At 42.5% G+C, this 26,552-nt stretch overlaps 1 protein-coding gene across 1 annotated transcript in view; it reads left to right on the forward strand.

The window, feature by feature from the left end:
- Positions 1 to 26,552, forward strand: part of SF3A1 (splicing factor 3a subunit 1) — a gene marked incomplete in the record, with an annotated part of 443,164 nt that overhangs the window by 215,470 nt on the left and 201,142 nt on the right. Inside the window, 1 exon segment of the mRNA XM_044068523.1 lies at positions 11,716 to 11,920. Coding sequence (XP_043924458.1) covers positions 11,716 to 11,920 — 205 coding nt within the window.

Genomic DNA, 26,552 nt, shown 5'->3' on the forward strand with positions numbered 1-26,552 from the left:
ATTCAGTTGGAAAACATTAACAGTGTATGCCTTTCCTCCACTGCCTCTTCTAGCAAAGGTACTGCTGAAAGTCAGATTAGAGAGGCCACAAATGATACTCATTGCACCAGACTGGCCACGCCAGCATTGGTATCCAATCCTAAGAAACATGGCCCGTGCACGGCCCACCATGGATTTTACCACAAATTCCTCACCTGCTCACCCAGCAAGACAATCAGATTCTACTGGCTGCATGGCAAATTACCTAAACAACCAGCCAACACCTCTATCCAAAGCTGTTATGGATGTCATTCTGGATGCCAGGAGGCCCAGCACCAGGAAAACCTATTCAGACAAATGGAAAAGATTTTGCGCCTGGAACCAGGCTAAAGGCCAAAATCCCCTTAATCCAAACATTCCTCAGATTCTACAATATTTAACTGAGATGTTGCACAAAGGACTTTCCTTTTCATCTATTAAGATCCACGCCGCAGCAATTTCAGCTCATTACAACATGGATCCTCCTTTATTCTCACATCCACTCCTAAGACAGTACCTCAGAGGGGCTAAGAACATAAAACCGCCAAGGAGAGCACCAGCACCTACTTGGGATCTCAACTTTGTTCTGGAAAAGCTTACACTGCCGCCCTTTGAACCAGCTTTTTCAGCTGATTTAAAATTTCTTTCATGGAAAACTGCCCTGCTACTAGCAATAACGTCAGCTAGAAGAGTCTCAGAGCTACAGGCACTAATGGCAGTGGAGCCTTTCCTCTTTTTTCATCAAGACAGTCTCTCTCTACGAACTAACCCTTCCTTTATGCCAAAGGTGGTATCCAGTGTGGCCCTAAACCAAACCATTCATTTGCCCAACTTTTTCCCAAATCCCCAGAACAAAGGAGAAAGACTCCTGCACTCTTTGGACATTCACAGGCAATTACATTACTACTTGGATAAAACTGAGGCTTTCAGAAAAACTGACCAGCTCTTTGTAGCCTATGCTACAGGATCACAAGGAAAAGCTATCTCAAAACAGACTATTTCGAAATGGATAGGGCATTGCATACGTTTCTGCTACATGCATCATGGGAAACAGGTACCTGCTAACATTAGGTCCCACTCCACCAGGGCTACAGCTACATCAGCAGCCTTTCACCAGGGCTACAGCTACATCAGCAGCCTTTCTCAGGGGAGTGCCAACCAAGGATATTCTGGAAGCTACAACTTGGAGTTCAGTGCACACCTTCACCAAACACTATCACTTACCTCTATATTCTAAGACTAGAGCTGGTTTTGCCACTGCAGTTTTGCAGGGCCTACTAGCTTCTTCTAACCCTGTTTAACTCCACTTCCCATCCTTAGCTTTGGGATTCAACCCAAGTGTGATGACTGCAGCAAGGTAACATGATGAACATAGTACAGATGTTCATCGTGTTACCCTGCTGCAGTCATCACACTTGGGTTATCCTGTCGTCAGGCGGTCCCGCAGTCGGCCGGATTTCCAAGGTCTTGGTCCGACGTCGGTTGCTGTTGCCTCATCCCTGACGTCAGTGCGCCAGGGGTGCATATATTGCAACCGCCGCCATTTTCTTCAGTCTTTCTTGCTGCACGGTGCCCGAAGCAGAAGCAGTCCGCAAGTACCGGTCGGCCGTCTCCTGAGATTTTCGAATTTGAATTTCAGACCGAAGTCTTCTATAAAGCTAAGTACCCCGTTGGGGAAACTTTTCTTGCCTCAGACCGATGTCAGAAAAAGTTAACAATTGTATTTCTTGTGGGAAGCAAATACCTCATAAGGATTTTCATTCTTATTGCATACCTTGCCTAGGCCCTGATCACGACGTCACTTGTTGTTTTTGTGCTAGATTTAATAAACGTACTATTAAAAGACTATTTGATTTCGCACGACACTTTTTTGGTAGAAAATTTAACTATAACATGCCGTCGGAGCTACCGACTACCGGCGTGCACAAAAAGCACAGGGACAAGGGCCCGACAGCCCAGGCCTAAGCCCGGTTCCGAGGCCTCGGTTGATCCAGTCTCTGGTTCTCCGGTTATCAGTGAGGCTCCGCAGCCTCTGACTACCGCAGTCCTGGAACCCGAGACCGCTACAGATATTTTGACGGAATGTACTAGGCCGACGCAGCCTTTTACTTCAGGCCCTTCCGATGATTTACCTTCCAAGGACGTCGGTACTTCTGAAACGCCATCGGTTTCTGAAGGCGTTTTCAGACCGACGACTCTTACAGTCAAAACGTTTTCCAAGTCGAAGACTCCTTCTAAATCGAAAAAGGCTTCACTTCAGTCTCTTGTTCAAGGCCCTATGCCTAAGAAACAGATGCTCAAAATGGCTGAAGATTTGTTTTCTCTTATCAGGGGTTCACAGCCTCCTCCTGACAAAAGGCCTAGACAAGAGGAAGATTCTGCTTCCTCTGAACAACTGTCTATTTCTTCGGATTCCTCTGAGGACCAAGACTATTCCTTCTCTCCTTATGAAGATTCTGATGCTAAGGACTCTATTCCCTCAGCTTCTCCTCCAGAAGATTACTCTTTTGGGGAAACTTTACACACTATGAGGGAACATTTTCACTGGGAAGGTCAGGATTACTCTGATTCCAAGAAAAGGATGAGAGAGATGTTCATCGTGCATACAGCTGCAGTAATCACAGATGGGTTTTCAGCCGTCAGGCGGTCCCTCGGTCGGCCGAATTCCAAAGTCTTGGTCCGGCGTCGGTTGTCGTCGCTTACTCTTCTGATGTCAGGAAGGCCAGAGTATGTAAGACACAGCCGACGCCATGTTCTCCAGTCTTTTTTGCCGCGCGGTGCCCGAAGCAGAAGCAGTTCGCAAGTGCCGGTCGGCCAGCTCCTGAATTACGAAAAAATTGGAACCGAAGTCTTCTTAAAGCTAAGTACCCCGTTGGGGAACCTTTTCTTGCCTCAGACCGATGTCAGAAAAAGTTAATAATTGTATTGCTTGTGGGAAGCAAATACCGCATAAGGATTTCCATTCCCTTTGCATACCCTGTTTGGGCCCAGACCACGACGTCTCGGGCTGTCGCTTTTGCGCTACCTTCAATAAACGCACTATCAAGTGTCGGGCGGAGTTCGCCCAACACTACTTTGATAAAGCTTTTGATTATAAAATGTCGTTGGACACTCCGACTACCGTTTTGTCCAAAAAACACAAGGAAAAGGACCGACACGCGAGACCCGCGGTCCCCGCCGACACCACGCCAAAACAGGCTACACGTGGTCCGGTTCTCAGCGAGACGCCTTTGCAGTCCCTGACTACCGACGACACTCCTTTGGCGGTGTCCTCTGTACCCGAGACCGCTGGGTCCTCGGCCCTTTCCCAGACTACAACCGAAGCCCCTGCTAATGTCGAGCCTACTAATGTGGACAGGTCCACCTCCACCTGTGGTGTATTTAGGCCTTCATCTTCCTTTTCAATAAAGGCTTTTACTAAATCCAAAGCAGCCAGGCATACCACGAGGCCTGTTGCACAAGGCCCATCTCCTGGACCCATGCCTAAGAAACAGATGCTTAAAATGGCTGAGGATTTAATTACTCTTATCAGAGGTTCTCAGCCCCCTCCTGACAAGAGACCCAGAGTGGAGGAAGAATCTCCCTCTTCTGATCAGGGATCCATTTTATCAGAACATTCTGATGCAGAGGAACACTCTTACTCCCCTTTTGAGGATTCGATGCAGAACAGTCCATCCCTTCTGTAGCCCTCCTGAGGATTTTTCTTTTGGGGAAACCTTGCACACTTTGAGGGAACACTTCCATTGGGAAGGCCAAGACTTTTCAGATTCCAAGAAAAGACTTAGGGAATTTCTTTGGTTACCTCAGCACAGACCTTTGGCTATACCCCCTGTTTTGGATGTACTGGATGATGTCTATTCGGAGGCTTGCCTTAACCCTGATTCTCTGCCTCCTGCACCAGTAAAACCTGATGGGTATTACAGAGTACCCAGCTCTCACCAATTTCTCTACAAAGGCCATAATGCTGACCCTGAAACCATTTCACAAGGGCCCAAAGGATTAAAGGCCTCCACTGCCAAGAATCCACTCCCTGCAGAAAGGGAATCCAGATCTCTAGAAAGGTGGGGTAAAAAGGTATATACCTCGGCCACCCTAGCCATGAGGGCCTTAAACTGTCAGTTTCATATGATTAAATATCAACAGTACCTGTTATCACAATTAAGGAACAAAATGTCTCAACCTGAACAACCAGATTTAAAAGAGTTACAGGATATGATGCATAGTGCGGAGCAAGTGGGTAAACACACCTTACAATGTGGTTATGATGCCCTAGAGGCTTCCAGTAGAGCTGCTGCTACAGGATCAGTCATTCGCAGACATGCCTGGCTTAGGGAACAAAATTTACCTGATCATGTCAAAGCTAAACTTCTTGATGCTCCTTTACAAAAGGATGTACTATTTGGTACTAATGCTGAGGAGATACTAGGGAAAATGGAAGAAAAAGCCAAATCTATGCAAACTGTCAAGGCTTTCTTACAGGTCCAACCACCGCTTTTAGCAGAAATTGGCCTTCAAAAACTGGTCCTTTCCAGCCACTGACAAGCCCCAAAGAGGTAGATACAGACGCACAAGGGGCAGAGGGCAATCACAAGGATCATATAGAGGCAGACAATGGCAATCTCCAGCACCAAGAGGTGGTGAAGACAGTGCACAACAATACAGGAAGCAAACCCAATGACTCCCTCATTTCCATGCCAAGCAAGTCTCAGCTGGCAGCACCTTTGGGAGGGAAACTAGCATTATTTGCAAGCAATTGGCATATTGTCACAACAGACAAATGGATACTGGACATTATAAACAGAGGCTACAAATTTCAATTTCACACTCTTCCAAAAATGAGAGGCATGCCAAACCTGCCACAAAATCAAAGGGCAGAGGCACAACTGCAAATTTCAAAGCTCCTAAACATGAGAGCTATACAAAAGGTACCTACACACCAACAAGGTCAAGGTTTTTATTCAAGGCTTTTTCTGGTACCAAGAAAAGGAACAGACTGGAGACCCATTTTGGACTTATCCATCCTAAACACATTCTTACTCGTACCAAAATTCAGGATGCTCACATTACAGCAACTTCTTCCCATGCTGGGCAAGGCGTTTTGGCTGGTAACATTGGACCTCAAGGAGGCATACCTGCATGTCCCAATCAGACAAAGCTGCAGAAGATACCTCAGATTTCTTGCAGGTTCAATCCACTATCAATTCTCTGCATTGCCCTTTGGCTTATCTACTGCGCCCAGAGTATTCACCAAGTGCCTGGCATCAGTGATTGCCTACTGCAGACTTCAAGGGATACAAATTTACCCTTATCTGGACGACTGCCTGATCCAAACGGACAGCAAACGCATACTACTGGAACATCTGGCATATGTGACACGGTTACTGCTTTCTCTGGGATATACCATCAACAAGGAGAAATCAAGGCTAACACCATCTCAGAAAATGACCTTCCTGGGTGCCAACTTGGACACAAACACCCAGATGGCATATCTTACGCCAGAAAAACAAATGCAACTATCTCAGTACTTCGAAATACTAGCAAAAAGTACCAGGCTTACTGCAAGGAAAATCCTGCAGGCTCTGGGATTCATGGCATCTTGCATTCTTCTAATCCCATGTGCAAAGCTGCATATGAGGAAACTTCAATGGTACCTAAAAAATCTATGGTCTCAACACAGTCACAGTTTGGAAGCAATTATACCAATAATTCCATGTTTGCAAAAGGAATTTCTATGGTGGGCCCAAGCATGTCAAGTAAACACAGGCCTTCCATTCTGCAAGCCTCAAGCAAAACAAGTCATAACCACAGACGCCTCAGATTACGCCTGGGGGCGCACATGAAGGACAGGTGCATTCAGGGCAGATGGTCCCAAAAGGAAAAGCACCTTCACATCAATCTAAAAGAAATGCTAGCAGTAATAAATGCAATTACAGCTTTCAAGGACTTCCTGCATCCAGGACAATTACTGATAAGAACAGACAACACCACAGTAATGTGGTACATAAACAAACAAGGAGGAACACATTCATACCCCTTGTGCAGACTAGCCATGACTCTTTGGAACCTGGCTCTGGAAAGACAAATCGAACTTCAAGCACAGTACTTGCCAGGACTGGAAAACACACTGGCAGACACTCTAAGCAGAAATATGACAGATCCACACGAATGGAAGTTACATCCTCAGGTGTTTACAGAGATAATCCAAGCGTGGGGGAGGCCAGACATAGATCTTTTTGCCTCCCACAGGAACCATCAACTGAAAAAGTTTTGTTCAAGGACCTTTCATCCAAAGGCCTGGAAAGTGGACGCCCTTTCATTCAGTTGGACAAAATGGACAGTTTATGCATTTCCACCTCTGCCCCTTCTGCCCAAGGTGCTTTTGAAAGCAAGAACAGACAAACCGAGGATGATACTGATTGCTCCAGATTGGCCAAGGCAACACTGGTATCCACTCCTGAGGAGTCTAACACATACTCCTCCCTGGTCCCTGCCTCTAATGCCTCTTTTACTGACTCAGAACAGCTACAAAACTCTTCACAGTCAGCTGAAAACACTCAACCTCGCTGCATGGAAAATTCCTTGACACCACAACAGTCCCTACTCTCCAAGGAGGTGCAGGATGTCATTTTGGAGGCCAGAAGACCATCTACTAGAAAAGCTTACTCCGCAAAATGGAAGCGGTTTTGCTGTTGGAATGAGAAAAGAGGCCAGGACCCTAGAAAATTGAACTTGCCTCAGGTTTTACAGTACCTAGCTGAACTGCTGAACAGTGGACTTTCATTTTCTTCCATAAAAATACATGCCTCAGCCATTTCTGCAGAATTCAACACGGATCCTCCTTTATTCTCTCACCCACTCTTACGACAGTTCCTCAGAGGGGCTAAGAATATAAGACCTCCAAGGAAGCAACCAATACCAACCTGGGACCTTAACTACATACTAGAAAAATTAACATTGCCTCCCTTTGAACCTGCTGCCTCAACAGATCTGCAATATTTGTCCTGGAAAACAGCTTTCCTTCTGGCCATCACTTCAGCTCGTAGGGTTTCTGAACTACAGGCCCTCATGGCGGTGCAGCCCTTCCTCATCTTCCATCAGGACAGGGTTTCCCTTCGTACCAACCCATCTTTTATGCCAAAAGTGGTATCCAGGGTAGCCTTAAATCAAGCCATACACCTACCTACCTTTTATCCTAACCCTCAAAACAAAGGGGAGAGGCTGCTTCACTCTTTAGACATCCATAGGCAGCTACGTTACTATTTGGACAGAACAAAGTCCTTCAGGAAATCAGAACAACTTTTTGTGTCCTATGCCGTAGGGGTTCAAGGGAAACCAGTTACCAAACAGACCATTTCCAAGTGGATTGGCCACTGCATACGGTTTTGTTATTCCTATCATGGGAAATCTGTCCCTACTGGTATCAGATCTCACTCCACCAGGACCACAGCCACCTCTACAGCCTTCCTCAGAGGTGTTCCTACTAAGGATATTTTGGAGGCAGCCACTTGGAGTTCTGTACATACCTTCACAAAACACTACCACCTGCCCTTATATTCCAGAACAAGAGCAGGCTTTGCCACTGCTGTTTTGCAGGGCATTCTGGCTCAACCCAGTTCCTCATAGTACCTACCACCCTATGCATAGCTTTGGGACTCTACCCATCTGTGATTACTGCAGCTGTATGCACGATGAACATAGTACAGTTTTGTACCTACCATAAATGTAGATGTTCGAGTGCTAATACAGCTGCAGTACAGGTTTCCCTCCCTCCTTCCCCACTTGGTAAAGGCATGGGGCCTAACAACCTCTTCATACCACCTGACTGGGTTATCCTGCTATGTTTTATTTGCTTGCTTACACTGATTTTGCATTACATTGCATTGCTTGTATATGTAGATAAGCCTTATTTATGTATTGCCTTCCTTTTGGGGGCACCTGACATCTGGGGCAAGAAAGACTGAAGAACATGGCGTCGGCTGTGTCTTATATACTCTGTCCTTCCTGACGTCAGAAGAGTAAGCGACGACAACCGACGCCGGACCAAGACTTTGGAATTCGGCCGACCGAGGGACCGCCTGACGGCTGAAAACCCATCTGTGATTACTGCAGCTGTATTAGCACTCGAACATCTACATTTATGGTAGGTACAAAACTGTACTTTTCTTTTACTCCCCCAACACAGACCTCTAGCCATCCCTCCTGTTTTGGACATTGTGGTTGATGTCTACTTAGAATCCAGTATCAACCCTGACTCTCTCCCTCCTGCCCCGGCCAAGCCTGATAGATACTACAGAGTACCTGATTCCCACAAATTCCTTTACAAAAGCCCAGTAGCTGACCCAGAGACTATCTCCCAGGGTCCCAAGGGGGCTAAGGCTTCCATGGCTAAAAATCCAGTACCTTCTAAAAGGGATTCAGGAGCACTAGACAGATGGGGGAAAAAGGTTTACACCTCAGCCACTTTAGCTATGAGAGCACTAAACTGTCAATTTCATATACTTAAGTATCAGCAATTTCTGATCTCTCAGTTAAAACAAAAGATAACCACCTTACCTCAACAATCTGAAATGAAAGTAGTACAGGATTTGTTGCACGCCACCGAGCAGGTGGGCAAACATACCTTGCATTGTGGGTTTGATTCTTTAGAGGCCTCCTGCAGAGCAGCTGTCACTGGATCAGTTATACGTAGGCATGCCTGGTTAAAAGAACAAAGTCTGCCTGATCATGTTAAAGCAAAACTACTAGATGCTCCCTTACAGCAGGATGTTCTTTTTGGTATTAAAGCAGAAGAAGTTTTAAAGAAAATGGAAGATAAGGTGAAATCTATGCAGACAGTCAAAGATTTCCTACAAGTACAACCCCCTCGCTTCAGCAGAAACTGGCCAACAAAAAATTGGTCCTTTCCAGCCACTGACAGGCCTCAGAGGGGTAAATACAGGCGCCCAAGGGACAGAGGACAACCACAAGCTCAGTATAAGCCTCGCCAATGGGGCACACCAACCCAGAAGGGAGAAGATGGGTTTCAACCCACCAGAAGGCAAACTCAATGACTTGCACCTCAGCTGGCCAAACAAATGCTTTTAGCACATAAATGGGTTACAGTTTTTCTTTTTTTCATATTCTCCAAGAAAATGTTCCATTGTGAAACAGTATTAGATAAAATGTCAGAAAAATGTCCCTTTGTGAATAAGAAAAAATGCTCTTACATCATGTGCTTTTACACCTAAAGGAGCTATTAAATTGTCCCACACTTCATACCTGTCAATTTCTTTTGTCTTTTCTTTGAATCCTTACCACATACTTCTGTTTTTCATTTTCACCTGCCTTCTTTTCAGAAACTCCACTTTTGCCTTCTTTTACTTTATCTATGTATGTTTTCTTTTCTGTCTCAGCGCTATTCTTCAGGAATGTCTCTGATCCTTCTTTTGTGTTTTCTTCATAGTTTCCCCCTAGGAAACATCTTCATTTTCTGGCTCACTCTGCACCACTATTTCTTTAAGTAAATCATCCTGCAACCCTCCCGACTGAAGGGTTGTAATTATAAATCTATCATTTGCTAACTCATCTCCATCAAGCAAATTTCTTTGAAGCATTTCCTCAGAATTCTGCACACAGTCTCAATATTTGCTTTCTCTTTCTTTTCTTTTACCATAAAAACAGGAATGCTTCTGCAAGATGGGTCTCACTCGCAACAATGACGAGTATGCCTCCTTTCATGGGTAATGTTTGGAAGTTACAGCAGAAATAGGACCAGCACAGTGGTGAAGTAGAATCTCATGAAACAAAACAGTCAATAAGAAATTAAAAAGAGTTCTGCAAATGTACAAATCAATTTAGTAACCAACAATTATTCACAGACGCAAAGCTTTCAGTAAAAAAAAATCCTTCTTCAGTGCTAAAATTTTTTTAATACCATAAGTTTCATTTAAGTAGTGCTCTCTAAAAGCTTAATGTTTAGCCCACCAATCAAGATAAAGAATCAGTTAACTTCTTACTTTTTAACTTTATTTTATTTGTAACTTTTTTCAAGTAAAAAAACTCTAAACATAAACATGTGTTTAAAATAGATTTAAGTGCAGGTTTCAGGCCAACATTTACATTTATTCCATGTTTCTTTTCTGCTTGGAGCATAATAATCCATTTGTATTCAGACATTTCAAGTCTGTTATGTAAATTACCTCTTCTGTGACTACCAACAACAGTTTCTATAACCCTAGATGAAAATATATGCTCATTCCCATTTTCTGTATGATTAGCTAGGGCATTAGTTTGTATGGATCTGCGAATATCAGATCTATGTTTGATACCAAAACATATTTTTCTAATAACGTCAATAATAGTACTGATGAACATGTGACTAATACTTAAAATAGAAATGTACATCATCTGTCCACATATAATGTATACACTAGATATGTTGTTGTTGTTTGTCTTTCGGCTTTTCCCGGTTAGGGGTCGCCACAGCGGAATTCCGGTCCGCTAATGATTGGCAGTTGTTTTTTATGGTGTCGAGTTGCCAGCCCAACGAAGGCACGCCCATTCAATGCATGTCTTTCGAACGCCCACTCGACCATGGGGAGGACATGCAGACTCCACACAGAAGGTACTCCCAACCCAAGCCGAGAATCGAATGGGAGAACCTCTTGTTGTGAGGCAACAACGCTACGATATGTGAAATATATAATTAAAAATTGAGGAATCTTAGTCACACCCAGATTTGAGAGCGTATATTGGTGATGAACCTCATTTTACAAATAAAAATTGTTCTAACCTCAAGATGCATTTGTGCTACAAGGACATGAAGCCATCAATTTCTAATGTTATTAAATTGAGGATTTTTCTCTGTTACAGTTGTTGTGACTTGGTATGCACACAAGATAGTTTTGTGTATCCCCAGACTCGTAAGGAATATTATTTTAAATGTTTTGCAACCTGTAACATGGTTAATATTGTCTGTCTTGCAACATGTAAAAAATGTATAGCCTTTTATATAGGTGAATCCTGTAGAAAGTTAAAATAACGTATTATCGAACATAGATCTGATATTTGCAGATCCATACAGACTAATGCCCTAGCTAACTAAACATCATACAGAAAATGAAAATAAGCATATATTTTCATTGAGTTATAGAAACTGTTATTGGTAGTTATAGAGGTGATTTAGAAAAGACTTGAAATGTCCAAATATAAATGGATTGTTATGCTCCAAGCAGATAAGAAACTTGTTATAAATGTAAATGTTAAATTGAAACCTGTAATTAAACATACAGATGCGTTTAAAATAGATTTATGTTTTATTTGTGTTTTTTACCTGAATACTTTTACCTTTATTTTATTTGTAACTTTAAGGAAGTTAATTGATTCTTTATCTTGATTGGTGGGCTAAACATTGCATTTTTTGAGAGCACTTTTAAATGAAACTTGTGGTTTTAAAACGTTTTTAGTACTGAAAAAGGATTTTTTTTGTCCGAAAGCTTTGCTTTTGTGAATACTTGATTTGTACAGCATTTACGGAACTCGTTTTTATTTGCTTATTAATTTTTGGATGTATACTGTATCTCTTCAGTAATACAGAATGGCAGTAGGCTGGGTACAAAAATGTAATGTCACAGTATCGGGTCAAAAAAAAAAAAGTGAAATTATTTAATTACTAAACACTTTGTTTTTTTTTTTTTCTTACTCCTTTCCATTCAATAGATGCCGCCTCCAATGTCTGCAACAGTCATCCCCACAATGCCTGTTATGCCTAGGCCTCCCATGGCACCTGTGGTGCGTTTGGCACATGGACCTATCCCTACTCAAATGCCACCAATGCATGCACCACGCATTAATGTAGTCCCGATGCCACCAACTGCACCACCTATGATCCCTCCACGTCCACCTCCTATGCTTGTGCCAGCAGGTGAGTAATTTTCAGTGTGGTTGCCTTTGAAATTTTTAGGGATTGTGATTGGCCCTGTAGTCGTGAGATGTGGTGGTTCTATAAGTATGTGCAGATATTAAGTATCATTGCTGCAGAAATTCATAATACTGGCTTTGAATAATACTGAGTCGTGTTATTTTTTCCAGTAGTGACTGATCTCTAACATACAGTTGAATTCTCATGCATTGGTCATTATAGGGTAGTGCCAGTATAAAAAAAAATTAGCAAACTTAAAAGCTTTTTTTCTCAGTTTAACAATTGCTCCGTTTACTTCGTGTTGTCATTGGTTAAGAAAAAGACTAACTTGTCCATCCCCATGGATAAAGCCTTTGTTGCCCCTCAGATGAGCTGGGTTTGATGAGTATACCTGCACTGGGGGGGCCTAAATGTGGGGGGGGGGTGAGCAGTTGATATAGACTCTCTCCCATCAGAGGGTGGGGCTGCCTGGGCTCTTTTCATAGTCTATAGTTTTATCCTCCGTGATCACTAGACCCTTTTGAAAGCTGTTTGCTGCATGTCCTTGTCAGGCCTGATGTTTCTTTTGGCAGTGGTACCCATGAAAGTAATGTACTGCAGTAGTACCTATACACTCTGTGGTCTAGCACCTGAATTCCTTCTAGACAGTAATCACTTTTGTCCCTTTGATTCCATAAAGCATTGCATTAGTGGTTGACATGGTAAAAGTCAACCCTGGAATGCCCTTTGTTGGACCAAAGGGTGCCATAACTTTAACCATTGTCTTCTCAATCCAGTCTTGGGGAACTGTTTACAGTTTTCATGAGAGTCCACAGAATTCTAAGACAAGAGAGACAAAGGTAGACAAATTGATATCAGAGATTTTAGCCATTATATCCTTACTTATACGTCTTCAGGTTGAGTTTATGTTCAGGTTTCCTCCAATTAGTTGAAACTTGCCAGAATAGTGCTATACATCAGCAAGCAAGTTAGTAGTATTTATCTAGAATTCGTCATCAACATGGAGCATCCCCTGTCTAATGCATTTTTTCACTTCAGAGCATTTTGGCAAACTGCGTCAACAGGTTTGCGCCTATTCTCCATGTTTGGAAACTAAATCTGAAAGTCGTCCACAAACCGTCTTTATTCTACGGTACTCTGGTGCCATTCCTGTTTGTCTCTGTAATAAATTCCACTTTTTTTTGGTTGAGTTAACTGCATTTCTTATCCCTTGGAGAAAAAAAACTTCTTCATGTCATTCCTTCATTGCCTTTAATTCCCATTGTGCTGAGGAAGGTGATTCAGGACAAAGCTGGTTTAATTCTGGTTGCCCCACTCTAGATGAAAGAACACTTTGATGTTCTTTGTATGGACAGTTATTGTGGTAGTATTTCATATGTGCGAAGTAGACAGATAGTGGCAACCAACCGTGCAGACTCCCAGAGCTCCACAGACCTTATGGGAGTGGCCTGGCCCTCCATAACATCAGGGTATAAGTTGGTTAATTTAGGTGTTTTACACAAAACACTCGTATAAATGAATTACTTTTAACATAAATTAAAACTTAAATATACATACAGCAAAGCAATAAAACAGATTATCCATTATATTCATCCCACCTCATCGAATGCCATGTCTAAAAGATAAGTCTTAAGTTCGTGCCATTAACCAACCAGTGATGGGCAAACTCAAAATCACAGTAGTAGCAGGTTCCACGTAAAGGGAGCTTGATCTAAAAATGTAAGACTGCATCTAGAATAATATGCACATTGTGTCCACACCACCTTCAGGTCATTCTTGCTGTAGGCATAAGCTAAGCATCGGTGAGAAAGTTTGTGGTTTCTTGGTACAGCTTTTGGGTCTGGTGTTTCAGTTGCAGTGCCCCATTGTGGAGATCTTTTATTTTGTTTGGGAAAGCATTCAATATAAATATTTTGCTAACTTTCAGTGTATGTTTTGTTCAAGCCTGACAAGTTGTTATGGAGTCAGATCCCATAAAAAGATTTACAATTATATTTAAAGTGTTTGTTTCGCTTAGGAGAGTCCCATGTTGAGGTAGACTATCAGATTTGTGTAGGTTTTATGAGGAAAACATGCAAGTTGAGAGGCCTTTCTGTATATCTGGTTAGCTCTGAAAAAGCTGGAGGCTTTCAAGCAAGCTTCAGAGTTGGAGCAGCTGTCCCTTGTCTTGGAGAGTTTTTGTCTGTCAAGAAAAGCCATAAAACGCACGATTATAAAGAATTGCTCAAGGATAAGAGATTCTTAGGACAAGGCAGTTGAGGAATGAAGGACTGCATCCGTGTCATCTTATAGGTCCAAAGATGCCATGTCCAGTAAGTTGGTTTCCCAGTCTCTTGATTTCACTGTTTTAGCTGCTGACCTTCATGTGATCCCTTAGGAGGTAGATATATAGGCGTCAATTCACAAATCATTTGGCTCTGAAGTTCTGAAATTTATCAAGAAATAGTGGTTACAGCAGTTAAGAAAGAATTAGACTGTTTCATTGAAGACTGAACCTCAACCATCAGATCAAAAAGGAACACAATAGAATCTACAGAATACAAAAGTGTTTGCGGTAGCCTTAAAATAATTCTGTACATACCCAGTGGTGGTTTCACTGGATACAACTAAGTGCTTCAGTTTCAGTCAAAGCCCCAGTGCCCTTCCATACCGGAAAAGAGAGTATGGTGTTAGTTATGGGGAAAAAAGTGTATACCTCTGAAACCCTTGCCTTCATAGATAGGCGGTGGTTGGTAATAGAGTCAGCAAAACTTTCATTGAAACAAACTTGGCAGTATTGAGCATTAACTATAACTATTAAAAAGTATTTTCCAGAGACCCTTATCCTGCCACACACACCTGCTTCTCTGAAAAATACCAGCTCTGAGATCATTTAACTTTGGTGGTAGGGAGAAACTTCTTCGGTTATATATATGGTATTGTGAACAAAACATTGGAATCAGTGAAACTGGCTTGTTCTTGATTCTGTGCAGCAGCGATTGCTACACTGGAAGTCCTGATTTTCAAGGTCATTGCAACACTCGTGTGAAAGTGTCAAGGAGAACTGTTGAAATGAAATGAAGAGCTTACAGTGTAGAGCAGGGATGAAATGCTGAGAGCTTCATGGTGGCTCAAACAGCACAGAAAGTGAATACATTTGTCAAAAGTGTGGCTAGGATGTTTTTTTTCTGTCCATCCTCAACAGATGGGTTTATTGGATCCATACAGATCAGACCTTGGTAGCTGTAGACTTTTGGATTCCAGGATCAGGCTCCTAATCCTACTTATAATGCCCCATCATTCAACTGAATACCTCAGATCTCATTTGCCCCTCAAACACTGCAGACGTGACCTTCTTGACTCGGTGATCCATGGTCAGATAAGTGGCATTTTTGAATAGTGTTTAGATTTTTTCCTTTTAGTTAGTACTGTTGCCCTTTTTTCCTTCTTTGAGGGAACTGTCTTGTGGTATTTTTTCCCCTCCTACCAAAAAAAAAAAAAAAAAAAAAAAGTTTTTGTTTAACTTTCCCTGTTTAGATATCTAGTGTTGAGATTTTTTTTGGTGAGGTTTAACTTTGGGTATTTTTGGAGTAGCTTGTTACCCTTTATTCTGGTTATTATTGTTACTGTTTGTTTAAACTTTGCTGATAGTTAACATGTCTGACAAGGCCTCCATCTTTAAAAAAGGTCATTTTCTTATGAACTCAAGATTCCCCCACAGAGCACACACTGTGTGTGTGTGTGTGTGTGTGTGTGTGTGTGTGTGTGTGTGTGTGTGTATATTGTTTGGTGGCCTCCTAACCTCATGAGGATTGCTCTTCGTGCCCTGTGTTCTGGGCCAGAGCTCTTTCTGATCAGCAGTCAAAGGATGTTTCTCCCTACCTCCACAGAGGAAAGTAAACCCTCTAAATCTTTTTTTCTCACTCTAGCAAGGAAACAGCAGACAGAAATAACGGAGGGACAATTAATGATAAGGGCAAGGACATAGATAAGGATATGGTATGGGAGAAAATCCCTGCGAAACATCTAGAGAAAGAAGCAAGGAGAGGTCTGATCTGGCAGATCCATCAGGTCCAGCTCCAAAGGTAACAAAATCTTCAGAGTTGACTGCTGGTTTAGATCTGTTCAGAAGCAAATCCCCGAACGCAGCCTTTTTTCAGATCCAGTTTTTTTGCTGGAGACGGTTGGTCCCCAGTGTAATTCTCCCTTCTTCCAATAGTGGTTATTCCACTGAATTTCTAGGCCACCTTCTATGGCCTCTTCTCTTAGTTTAATGAGGTCATCCAGGAGCCTGACCAAACCTGAATTTGACAGGATGATGAGGAAATTCCTGAGGACCCAGATTCAGAAGACAGTCCTCCTGCACCAACCACTCTTGGGGAGACTGGAAACTATCGCCTCCACATTTCTGGTGATTACTCTTCCTCCGATCTGACTTTAGGTTCCAGTGTCTGTGGATCCAATGTTCCCCAAGGATTACCTGTGTCTGAGCTGAAAGACTGAATTTCTTTGACTCCAACAATATGTTTGACCCAGTCAACTCCAAAGGATCTCGATGGGTTCTGGAGCTGAGAGGTTGATGCCAATGCCAGGGATCTGGGGTTGACTCTGAGGTTCTCTGATCCTTTCCTTCCTCTTGGGTCTATAGCTGTTGATAGCTCAGCCTCACTGTTGGCTTCAGAGCTGAACCGGATTGATTCTTGGAGCTTGCCCTTGTCAGTCTTTGAATCCTGCAAGACTTGCTTTGGGACAGGTTTCAGTTTCAGCCTTTGAGACTGTCGAGAGAGTCCTCTCTAAATCTAGACAGCAGGTGTCTTATCACAGTCTGAATCGCCTCTTCCCTTCTTGACTTCTTTGAATCCTCTACCTACTCCTCCTGCCACCACAGGGCAGCCAGCCCCTAGATGTCTCAAGACAGTCCACAATGTGGATTCCTTGTCTACTTCCCTGGAACCAGCTGCTGTGGAAGTACACAAGAAGCATGCCTGCAAACGGAGGCACTTTGCCTCCATTCAGGAGTCTCTCACTAAGGATACCGATTCTGATAAGGGGGAAGGGTTCCCCTAGATTCCCTGTAGAGAATGTTTCTTTTGGTGAGATTTTGTAATTAAGACAGAAGGGAGGGATACTTCTCCATCGCCACCTTTCAGGAAAAATCTGTATTCCTTGAGGCCTTCAAAGCTGGCTCTTCTACTTCGTGGGTAGTGCCTCCTGCAGACAAACTTGTAGATTTGGTTTTGAGATGGACTTGGAAGGAACTGTAGTACATGATCGAACCAGTTCCCTATAAACCTGACAGTATCTTAATTTTCCCTAAGGATAGACCTTTCTGGAGCAAAGGTGCCATTGTAGATTACAAGGTGGTAGCAGTGATCACCAAGAAAGAGCTTGCAGAAGAGAGCTCTACTGTCTACCCCCTAACAGGGAGTCCATGGCACTGGACAGGTTTGAAAAGATCTACATTTCAGCAACATTTGCATTAAGGACGCTGATTTACTTAGTTCATCTGACATGTTTTCAGAAGGAGTTGCTGAAGGAGCTTTCCAAGTCTGTCTCTGAGTCCTTACCCGCAGAAATCTGTAAAACAGTGGATACACAGCAGGTGACCCTCGAGTCTCTGCCAAACATGTCCATGCACCTTATTTCCAGTGCTGCTGAGGGCACATTGAGGAGAGCAGGCAGTGGCATAGCCATTTGCTAGCACACAAGGCTACATCTCTTATTTCGTGGAGCACTTTAATATGTCCTTTATCAATGCCCCCTATGATGGATCCACTCTCTTTGGATCAAAGGTGAAATAGAAGTTGCCTAGATGTGAGCAGGATGGCAAGACCTTGTCTGCCATTGGAATCTATTTCTCTGCTCACTAAAGTACTTTTTCTAGAAATTAGAAAGGAGAGCAAGAAGCTGTGGTTCCAAAATATCAGAGTTTTGCACCCAACACTTATAGCAGCAGACCCCTCAGAAGCATCTTATTGCATCCCTTACCAGGAGTTTTATTCATTCCTTCAATAACGTTTTTAAGATACCAGTCCTTTGTGTATAATACAGGTGGCTTTGTCCAGTTTTTCCAGGTGAATGCCACTGATTTCAAAAATCTTCCAACTCCTCATTATTTTCCCTGTTGTCTCCACATCCCTATTATAAGTGGCAGTGCACCCCTTGGTTAAGGGCTTTTGCTGAGGACTACAGTTTGTAGTACTCAGCTATATTTTTCCTCCTCTATTTAACCATAGTAGTGGTGTATAAAATCCACTCCTCCTCTTATTGTACACGTCTGTGAAAATGTTACGGAAAAATCTGTCAGGTTGAGATTCTGTTGTTTTTATTTTAGTTCATTTATTATTGTATTATTTTTATACCTAGGTTGATTATGGTGTGGATTTGCATATTGGATTTGATTTAATTTTTGTGTGTAAACAATGAAAATTTGATATTTAGCCATTACTTGTTGCATGGAATTTTATATTTATGAATTAGATATGAAGGTAATATGTGGATATTTTAATGTAGAATGATCTAATATGTAGAATACATTTATTATGTAGATGCAATGGGAGTGGCTTGTGGTTTTTAAAGGGTTTCATGTGATTATTAAACTCTGATTAAGTCCTGTTACAAACGAGGAACAAAAGTGCGTTGTTGATTTGTTTATACTACCTGTATTGATTGTATTTAATTAACCTTTGGAGGATTTTCCACTTCGTAGTGATTCTTTCACAATCCTTGGAGCTGTGATTTGGAGTTAACATTACAGGTGTCCCAGGGTTTGACTTTATCAAAGTCTGTGGATATGTGAAGTGCAAGTTGAAGTAGATTACAGAGTTGGACACTAATAGGTGAAAGGGAGGCGTGTCAGACAAATAAGGCAAAAATGAGAAGTAAAGGAAGGATATTCTCTAACATTAATCGGTGTGAAAGAGCTAAGGGAGGATCCAGAATGGATGACAACAGAAAGCCTATTGTGATTCAGCCTTGCAATAGGCATGGCTATACACATGACACAATGATTTGTTTCGCTTTTAATCAAGCCTGTGTTCAAGAAGAGTGTTGCTTCTTTTACACTTCAAAAAAAAAAAAAAAAGTGCTCAAAAAATTGAGTGTTGAGCTTAAGCATAAAAATTTACTGTTTGTTGGCCTTTATCTTGTGAAAAATCACATCAGAAAGAAGAGTTAATAGCAGACTGTTGGAACAAAGTGAGAATGTAGACAGAATGTTGAATGTAAATTACTTGCATGTGCAGAATGTATTTTATACACTTGTAAAATGTTCAGTCTTTTTCAAATATATACATTTAAAGTAGTCTTAATATTTTAGGTTATGTGACTTGTGAGAAGCTAGGACTAGTGAAACGAAGACTTGTGTGTTTATAGATTCATTCACACTCTGAGACATCTCAGGTGATACATGGAGCTGTAACAGTGACATTCTGCAAGATTCTGCTGATAATGAAGATTGCCTGAAGATCATTTGATAAAGTTTGATGGTGTGGCAGTAATGTGTGGTCATTAAGAAGTGGTGGAAATCAACAGAATAGGTGCAAATTGTGTATGGTCACTGTTTTGAAGAAAGATACTATTTCCATTTTTATTATTCTACAGACCCTCAGTACAGGGATTCAGCAGCAGCATTACAATTTGTTGGCAGTTAAAGTGGTCTGGAAAAACAAATTTAGGTGGAGTAAGGGATGATGATTTTAGCCAGGCATGTCCGCTTGTATTGAAGAAATACAAAGTTCTGCCAGCTGCAGTAAAAAGATGTACAACAGTCCAAAGGAAGAAGTGTTAGCACCTCTTTATAGATCATCCGTAGAGCATAGTGGGTATGGATTTGTTTCATTTAAAAAAAAAAAACTATGCATCTCATATCGGAGTTGGCATAATCAATTTGGACATTGTCAGAATGCAGTATTGAAGCATTTTGTCAGTCCATTTCTTTGATTGCTGCAGTTAGCAGTACAAGTGAATGGGTATTTTCCACTCCCTTACACTAAGTTGCAGGGCAGTGTGTGTTTTGTGCAACATCAGCAGGCAGTGGGATAAGTAGATGGGTACTTTTCCCCAGTGTTGTGTAATTTCGAAGTTGGTATAGATAAATTTGTCAGGGGAAGAACACAGGGTGACAACCCCGCCCCCAGCAAATATGCTGTTTTTTTAGGCTGTTAAATGGAACCGCTTAAATTTGATGATGTTCTTCGTTCCACATTGCTGCAGTCCTTACTATTGGGTAGTCCGCTGTCCCAGTCGGCCCGAATACCAGAGTATATGGCTGACGTCGGTCAGGGCGCATTAGACTGACGTCAGTACGTCAGGGTACTAATGCGCATGACCGACGTCATATCCTCAGTCTTTTTTGCCGCATGGTCCGATGCAGAAGCAGTTTTGCGAGTGCAGGTTGGCGTTCTGAGATATTTCCGAAGCGGGAGTTTCAGACCGAATCAGAGTTGGCTAAGCACCCGTTAGAACATTTTGGTTTTTCTTGCCTCAGTATTTAACCGGATGTCAGAAAAAGTGAATAACTGTATTTCTTGTGGGAAACAGATACCTCATAGGGATTACCATACCTTGTGTATACCTTGTTTAGGGCCTGAGCACGACGTTGTTGGATGCCGCTCTTGTGCTAGGTTTAACAAACGCACTATTAAGAGGAGGTTAGACTGTGCCAGGTTAGTGTTTGGGAAGCGTTGCAATTATAAAATGCCGTCGGATGCTCCGACGCCCGCTTCGTCCAAGAAGCGCAAGGACAAAACAGCGAAGCCTAGGGTTGATGAACCGGCAGTCCCGGACGTCGGTGCTTTAGAAGGCTCAGTGGAGCCGGAGGTTTTGCCAGGAGTTTCTATGGAGTCTCAGGCAGAAACTTTACTGTTACAGGATGTGCCTTCTCAGGAGGTAGGCCAGGCTGAGGGGGCTTCTCAGGTAACTGTTCTTCCCTCTCTTCCCAAGGTAGTTAGAGCCTCTCCTGCTGTTGCCAAAACTTCTTTGAGAGGTAGGCCAAGTTCAGCTTCAGGGGGGGCTTCTCCTAGCATTTCGGGTTCGGTACCTAAGAAACATATGCTTAAAATGGCAGAAGATTTGATTACTATGATTAGAGGTTCTATGCCCCCTCATGATAAGAGGCCTAGGGTGGATCAGGAGTTTGATAGTTTTGAACAGTGTTCAGAGGCTTCTGAGTCTTCTGCGGAAGAATTGCAGGAGTATCCTCCTTATTCTGATTCTGATGTGGATGATTCCACTCCTACAGCTTCTCCTCCTGAGGATTTCTCATTTTCAGAGACTCTGCATTCCATGAGGGAGCACTTTAAATGGGAAGGCCAGGATTACTCTGATTCCAGGAAAAGGCTTAGGGAATTCTTGATTTACCCCAGCATAGGCCCTTAGCTATACCTCCTGTGTTGAATGTGGTGGAAGATGTTTTTGCAGAGGCTTCCCTGAACCCTGATTCTTTGCCTCCTGCTCCTGTTAAACCTGATAGGTACTATAGGGTGCCCGAAGCTCATAAGTATTTGTTTAAGAGTCCTAGGGCGGACCCAGAAACTGTTTCTCAGGGGCCTAAAGGTGTTAAGGCCTCTGTGGTTAAAAATCCTGTTCCCACTGATAAAGAGGCAAGGGCTTTGGATAGGTGGGGAAAGAAAGTGTATACTTCTTCCACTCTAGCCATGAGGGCGTTGAATTGTCAGTTTCACATGCTAAAATATCAAAATTATCTCCTTTCACAATTGAAATCTTAAGGTGGATGCTTTGGCGGAAGGTATTGAGTGTAAAGAGTTGCTGGATTTGGTTCATGTGTCTGAACAAGTGGGTAAGCATTCTTTGCAATGTGGTTTTGATGCTGTACAGGCCTCCTTGAGGGTGGCTGCCACTAGTTCTGTTCTTCGCAGGCATGCCTGGTTGAGGGATCAGAATTTAGCTGAGCATGTTAAGACAAGGATTTTGGATGCTCCTTTACAGTCTGATGTGTTGTTTGGTTCGCCTGTGGAAGCAGTTTTAAAGAAAATGGAGGACAAAGCTAAGTCTATGCAAACTGTTAAAGATTTTTTGCAGGTGCAGCCTCCGAAGTTTAGTAGAAATTGGCCGGCTAAGGGGTGGACATATCCTGCTTATGATTCCCAGTCTAGGGGTAGGTCTAGACGTGGTAGGGGCAGGGCTCAAGGTTCTTTTAGGCCTAGAACAGGGAGTTCTCCTGCTCAGACTTCTGGTGAGGGCAGGGGTCAGTCCTTTCGTAAACAGACCCAATGACCTGCCTTTTCAGCTGTCAGCAGATTCTCGTCTGGCAGCTCCTTTGGGAGGAAGACTGTCTCTTTTCAAAGAAAATTGGGATTTAATTACTCAAGACAGATGGGTGTTGGATATCATTCACCACGGTTACAGGTTCTATTTCCATACATTGCCCCCTTTCAAAGGCATGCCAGACGTTCCTCCTCCACAAAGAAAAGAGGCTCACAAGCAAATTTCTCAGTTACTCCAGATAGGGGCCATTCAGCCAGTCCCTGTATCAGAAAGGGGCCTAGGATTTTATTCTCGCCTGTTCCTAGTACCAAAGAAGGGGAACACGTGGAGACCAATTTTGGATTTATCTCTCCTCAACACTTATCTGGACATTCCCAAGTTCAAGATGTTGACGTTACAACAGCTTTTACCTCTGCTGGGCAAAGATCACTGGATGGTAACTTTAGATCTCAAGGAAGCTTACCTTCATGTGCCTATAAGGCTAAGTTGCAGGAAGTATCTGCGGTTTCGAGCTGGAAATTCTCATTATCAGTTCTCTGCATTGCCCTTTGGCTTATCTACTGCCCAGAGTATTCACAAAGGTTCTGGCTCCAGTGATAGCTTACTTCAGGCTACAAGGAATTCAAATCTATCCTTACTTGGACGACTGCCTGATTCTGGCTCAAGAAAAGGAAGACCTTCTACAGCATCTGGAATATGTTATAGCAGTGCTAAGATGCCTAGGGTATTCTGTGAACGAAATAAAGTCCAGTCTAGTACCCTCTCAAGACATGTGCTTTCTGGGTGTGAGACTGAATACAGCAGCCCAGATGGCCTTTTAACCCCGGACAAACAAAAGAGTCTATCACTTTACTTCCATCAACTATCTCATCAGTCCGTGCTGACTGCAAGGACAGTCCTTCAAGCATTAGGGTTCATGGCATCTTGTATTCTGGTGCTTCCCAATGCCAAACTGCATATGAGGAAGCTACAATGGTATCTCAAAAATGTATGGACACAGCACTGCCAGGATTTGGACACTGTCATTCAAATAATACCTTGCCTTCAAAAAGAATTTTTGTGGTGGGCTCAGGAATGTCACCTAAACAAGGGACTCTCTGTGACCCGCCCAGAGGCGAGTCAGATTTTAACGACAGATGCCTCGGACATTGCTTGGGGAGCTCATCTAAATGGAAAGTGGATACAAGACAAGTGGCCTGCCAGACTACAGCATCTACATATCAACATGAAGGAGATGTTAGCAGTCCAGTTTGCATTAATGGCTTTCAAGGAGTTACTTCTTCCAGGGCAGGTGTTGATTCTAACAGACAACACAACTGTCATGTGGTACATCAACAAGCAAGGGGAACACATTCTTATCCTCTATGCAGGCAAGCAATGATTTTATGGGAGACTGCTAAGCTTGCAACTAACTCTTCAGGCAAGGTTTCTGCCAGGAGCACAGAACTCCTTAGCAGATGTGTTAAGCAGACAAATCATGGATCCCCACGAGTGGAAACTGGATCTTCATGTATTTCAGAAATTGACAGTGTCATGGGGAACTCCAGACATAGATCTGTTCGCTTCTCCACTAAACCACCAGCTGCCAAAGTTTTGCACAAAGGGGTTTCATCGCACAGCTTGGAAAGTGGATGCTCTGTCTTTCAGTTGGAAAAACCTTCATGTGTATGCCTTTCCACCTCTGCCTCTTCTTCCAAAGGTGCTACTAAAAGTCAGACAAGACAAGCCAAGGATGATTTTGATAGCTCCAGATTGGCCTCGCAACACTGGTACCCACTACTAAGGAGTCTGGTAAGGAAGCCTCCATGGCCTTTACCTTTGATTCCTCATCTGTTATCTCAGAAGGACGGTCATCTGCTCAATGTCAAGCTTCACTCTCTCCATCTAACAGCCTGGCATATTCTGTGTTGAAACACAGCAGGTCTCAACTTCCTCAACAAGTTTTAAATGTGATTATGGAAGCTAGAAGACCTAGTACAAGGAAAGTGTACGCAGAAAAATGGAAGAGATTTTTATTTTGGAGTACAGCAAAGAATTTGGAGGTTTCTGAGCCTAATTTGAGTGTGGCTCTTCAATATCTCACTGAGTTATTGGACAAAGGTTTGTCCTTCTCTTCCATTAAGATTCATGCTGCAGCAATTTCAGCTCACTATGATTGTGACCCACCATTGTTTTCGCATCCTTTGTTCAAGCAGTTTCTTAGAGGGGCAAAGAATATAAGACCCCACGTAGAGCTCCTACTCCTGCTTGGGATCTCAATTTTGTGTTGGAAAAACTTACTCTACAACCTTTGAGCCTGCGGCTACTGCTGAATTGAAATACTTGTCATGGAAGACTGCTTTTCTTTTGGCTATTACTTCTGCAAGAAGGGTGTCTGAGTTGCAGGCCCTTATGGCAGTAGAGCCCTTTTTGATTTTCCATAAGGATAGGGTATCATTACGCACTAATCCTTCCTTTATGCCTAAGGTGGTTTCTAGTGTGGCTTTAAACCAAACTATTCATTTGCCTACTTTTTATGCAGACCCCCAAAATAAAGGGGAAAAGATTTTGCACACTTTAGATGTACACAGGCAATTGCGTTATTATTTGAGCAGGACTAAGGATTTTAGGCAGTCTCAGCAGTTGTTTGTTTCTTTTGCTTTGAGTTCGCAGGGCAAGCCTGTGTCAAAACAAACTATTTCTAGGTGGATTGGGTTTTGCATTGCATTTTGTTATTCCCATCATGGCAAGGAGATTCCAGCTGGGATTAGGCCTCATTCCACTAGGGCTACTGCCACTTCAACAGCATTTCTAAGGGGGGTGGCAACTAAAGATATTTTGGAGGCAGCTACTTGGAGTTCAGTGCATACTTTCTCTAAGCATTATCACCTTCCTATCTACTCTAAGTCTAGGGCTGGTTTTGCCACAGCTGTTTTGCAGGGCATGTTGTCAGCTCCTACTACTTTATGATTTGCCAGCCTCCCTTACCTCTGCTTTGGGATTCTACCCAATAGTAAGGACTGCAGCAATGTGGAACGAAGAACATAGTACAGTTTTGTACCTACCATAAATGTAGATGTTCGAGGATCCACATTGCTGCAGTCCAATTTACCCTCCCTCCTTCCCCTCTGTGTTTAGGGGTGGTTGTGTAGGTGAGGTTATCTGTTGATATTTTTGTATATATTTTTGTATATATTGTATATAATTTTGGTGCAGGTATTTTGGGCCTTGTCTTTTTAGGGTCTTCTGACATCTGGGGCAAGAAAAGACTGAGGATATGACGTCGGTCATGCGCATTAGTACCCTGACGTACTGACGTCAGTCTAATGCGCCCTGACCGACGTCAGCCATATACTCTGGTATTCGGGCCGACTGGGACAGCGGACTACCCAATAGTAAGGACTGCAGCAATGTGGATCCTCGAACATCTACATTTATGGTAGGTACAAAACTGTACTTTTTACTTGGTGGTTTGATTCTTGATGAATGATGCCTAAATCAAAGTAGATCTCTCGAATGAATCATTATTACAAATTTTCTGAAATCAACCGGAACAAGAAGTGCAAGTGGCATTAGTGTTAAAATCTGTGTACTTGAGACTGAGCATACCCGATCTTGTCACATGAAAAGTGTCTGTAGTACATAAGTCAGAAGTTCATATGATTTGTGTATGAATGGACTTGAAATGCACAGTACACACTAACATCATTCAAGTGGAAGAGGAGAGTTAACCAAACAGTGAAACATCTCATGTGCAGGTATTGTACAAAAGATACAAGTATTGTCATCCTGCCTCTTTTTCATAAATATAAGAATCTTCCTTTATAGAGACTTGGTATTTTCATCTACTCAATCTTTGATGGGCAAAAGGTTGAAAAGTCCAGCTCAGCTGTTGCAAGTTTGTCTACTTCGTTTAAATTACTGATACCAGAGGATCAGCATGAAATAAATGCTGAAAGGAATTTAGCAGAAACAGCAATACTGTTTTGATACACATGTAAGGCGGTACCAGACTGGACAGGTTGGAGATAAATTGACTGTACAGACCATGAGATGGTCCACAACCTGAAGCTGAGGTGAAGCGGACAAACTAAGATCCTTTGTAATTTATGAGAAGATAATATGCTGTACAGAACAAATTACAGACACTTGTATAGGACCAATACATCTATATTGAAGTTTCTGGAAAATTTGCAACCAGAAATGCCTTAATTCTTTCATAAAAAAGAGACTGTTAAACTGTGATAGTAGTATTAAAGTGAGACTTTTGAAGTTGTTTCAAGTCAAGCTGCAGCATAAAAACACTTTCAAAAGTAAGACTTGTTGCCCGTATACATAGCCCTGTTAATCTGTAGATGTAGTAGATCCTTGAGAAAGGCAGACCAATGTATAGACTGTTCAAGAATTAAAATTATTCTACAGATCATATTTCATGAGTAAGTAGACGATC

The sequence above is a fragment of the Protopterus annectens genome, chromosome 4.part0, assembly GCF_019279795.1.
Source record: "Protopterus annectens isolate FY-2018-M chromosome 4.part0, PAN1.0, whole genome shotgun sequence".
NCBI lineage: Eukaryota > Metazoa > Chordata > Ceratodontiformes > Protopteridae > Protopterus > Protopterus annectens.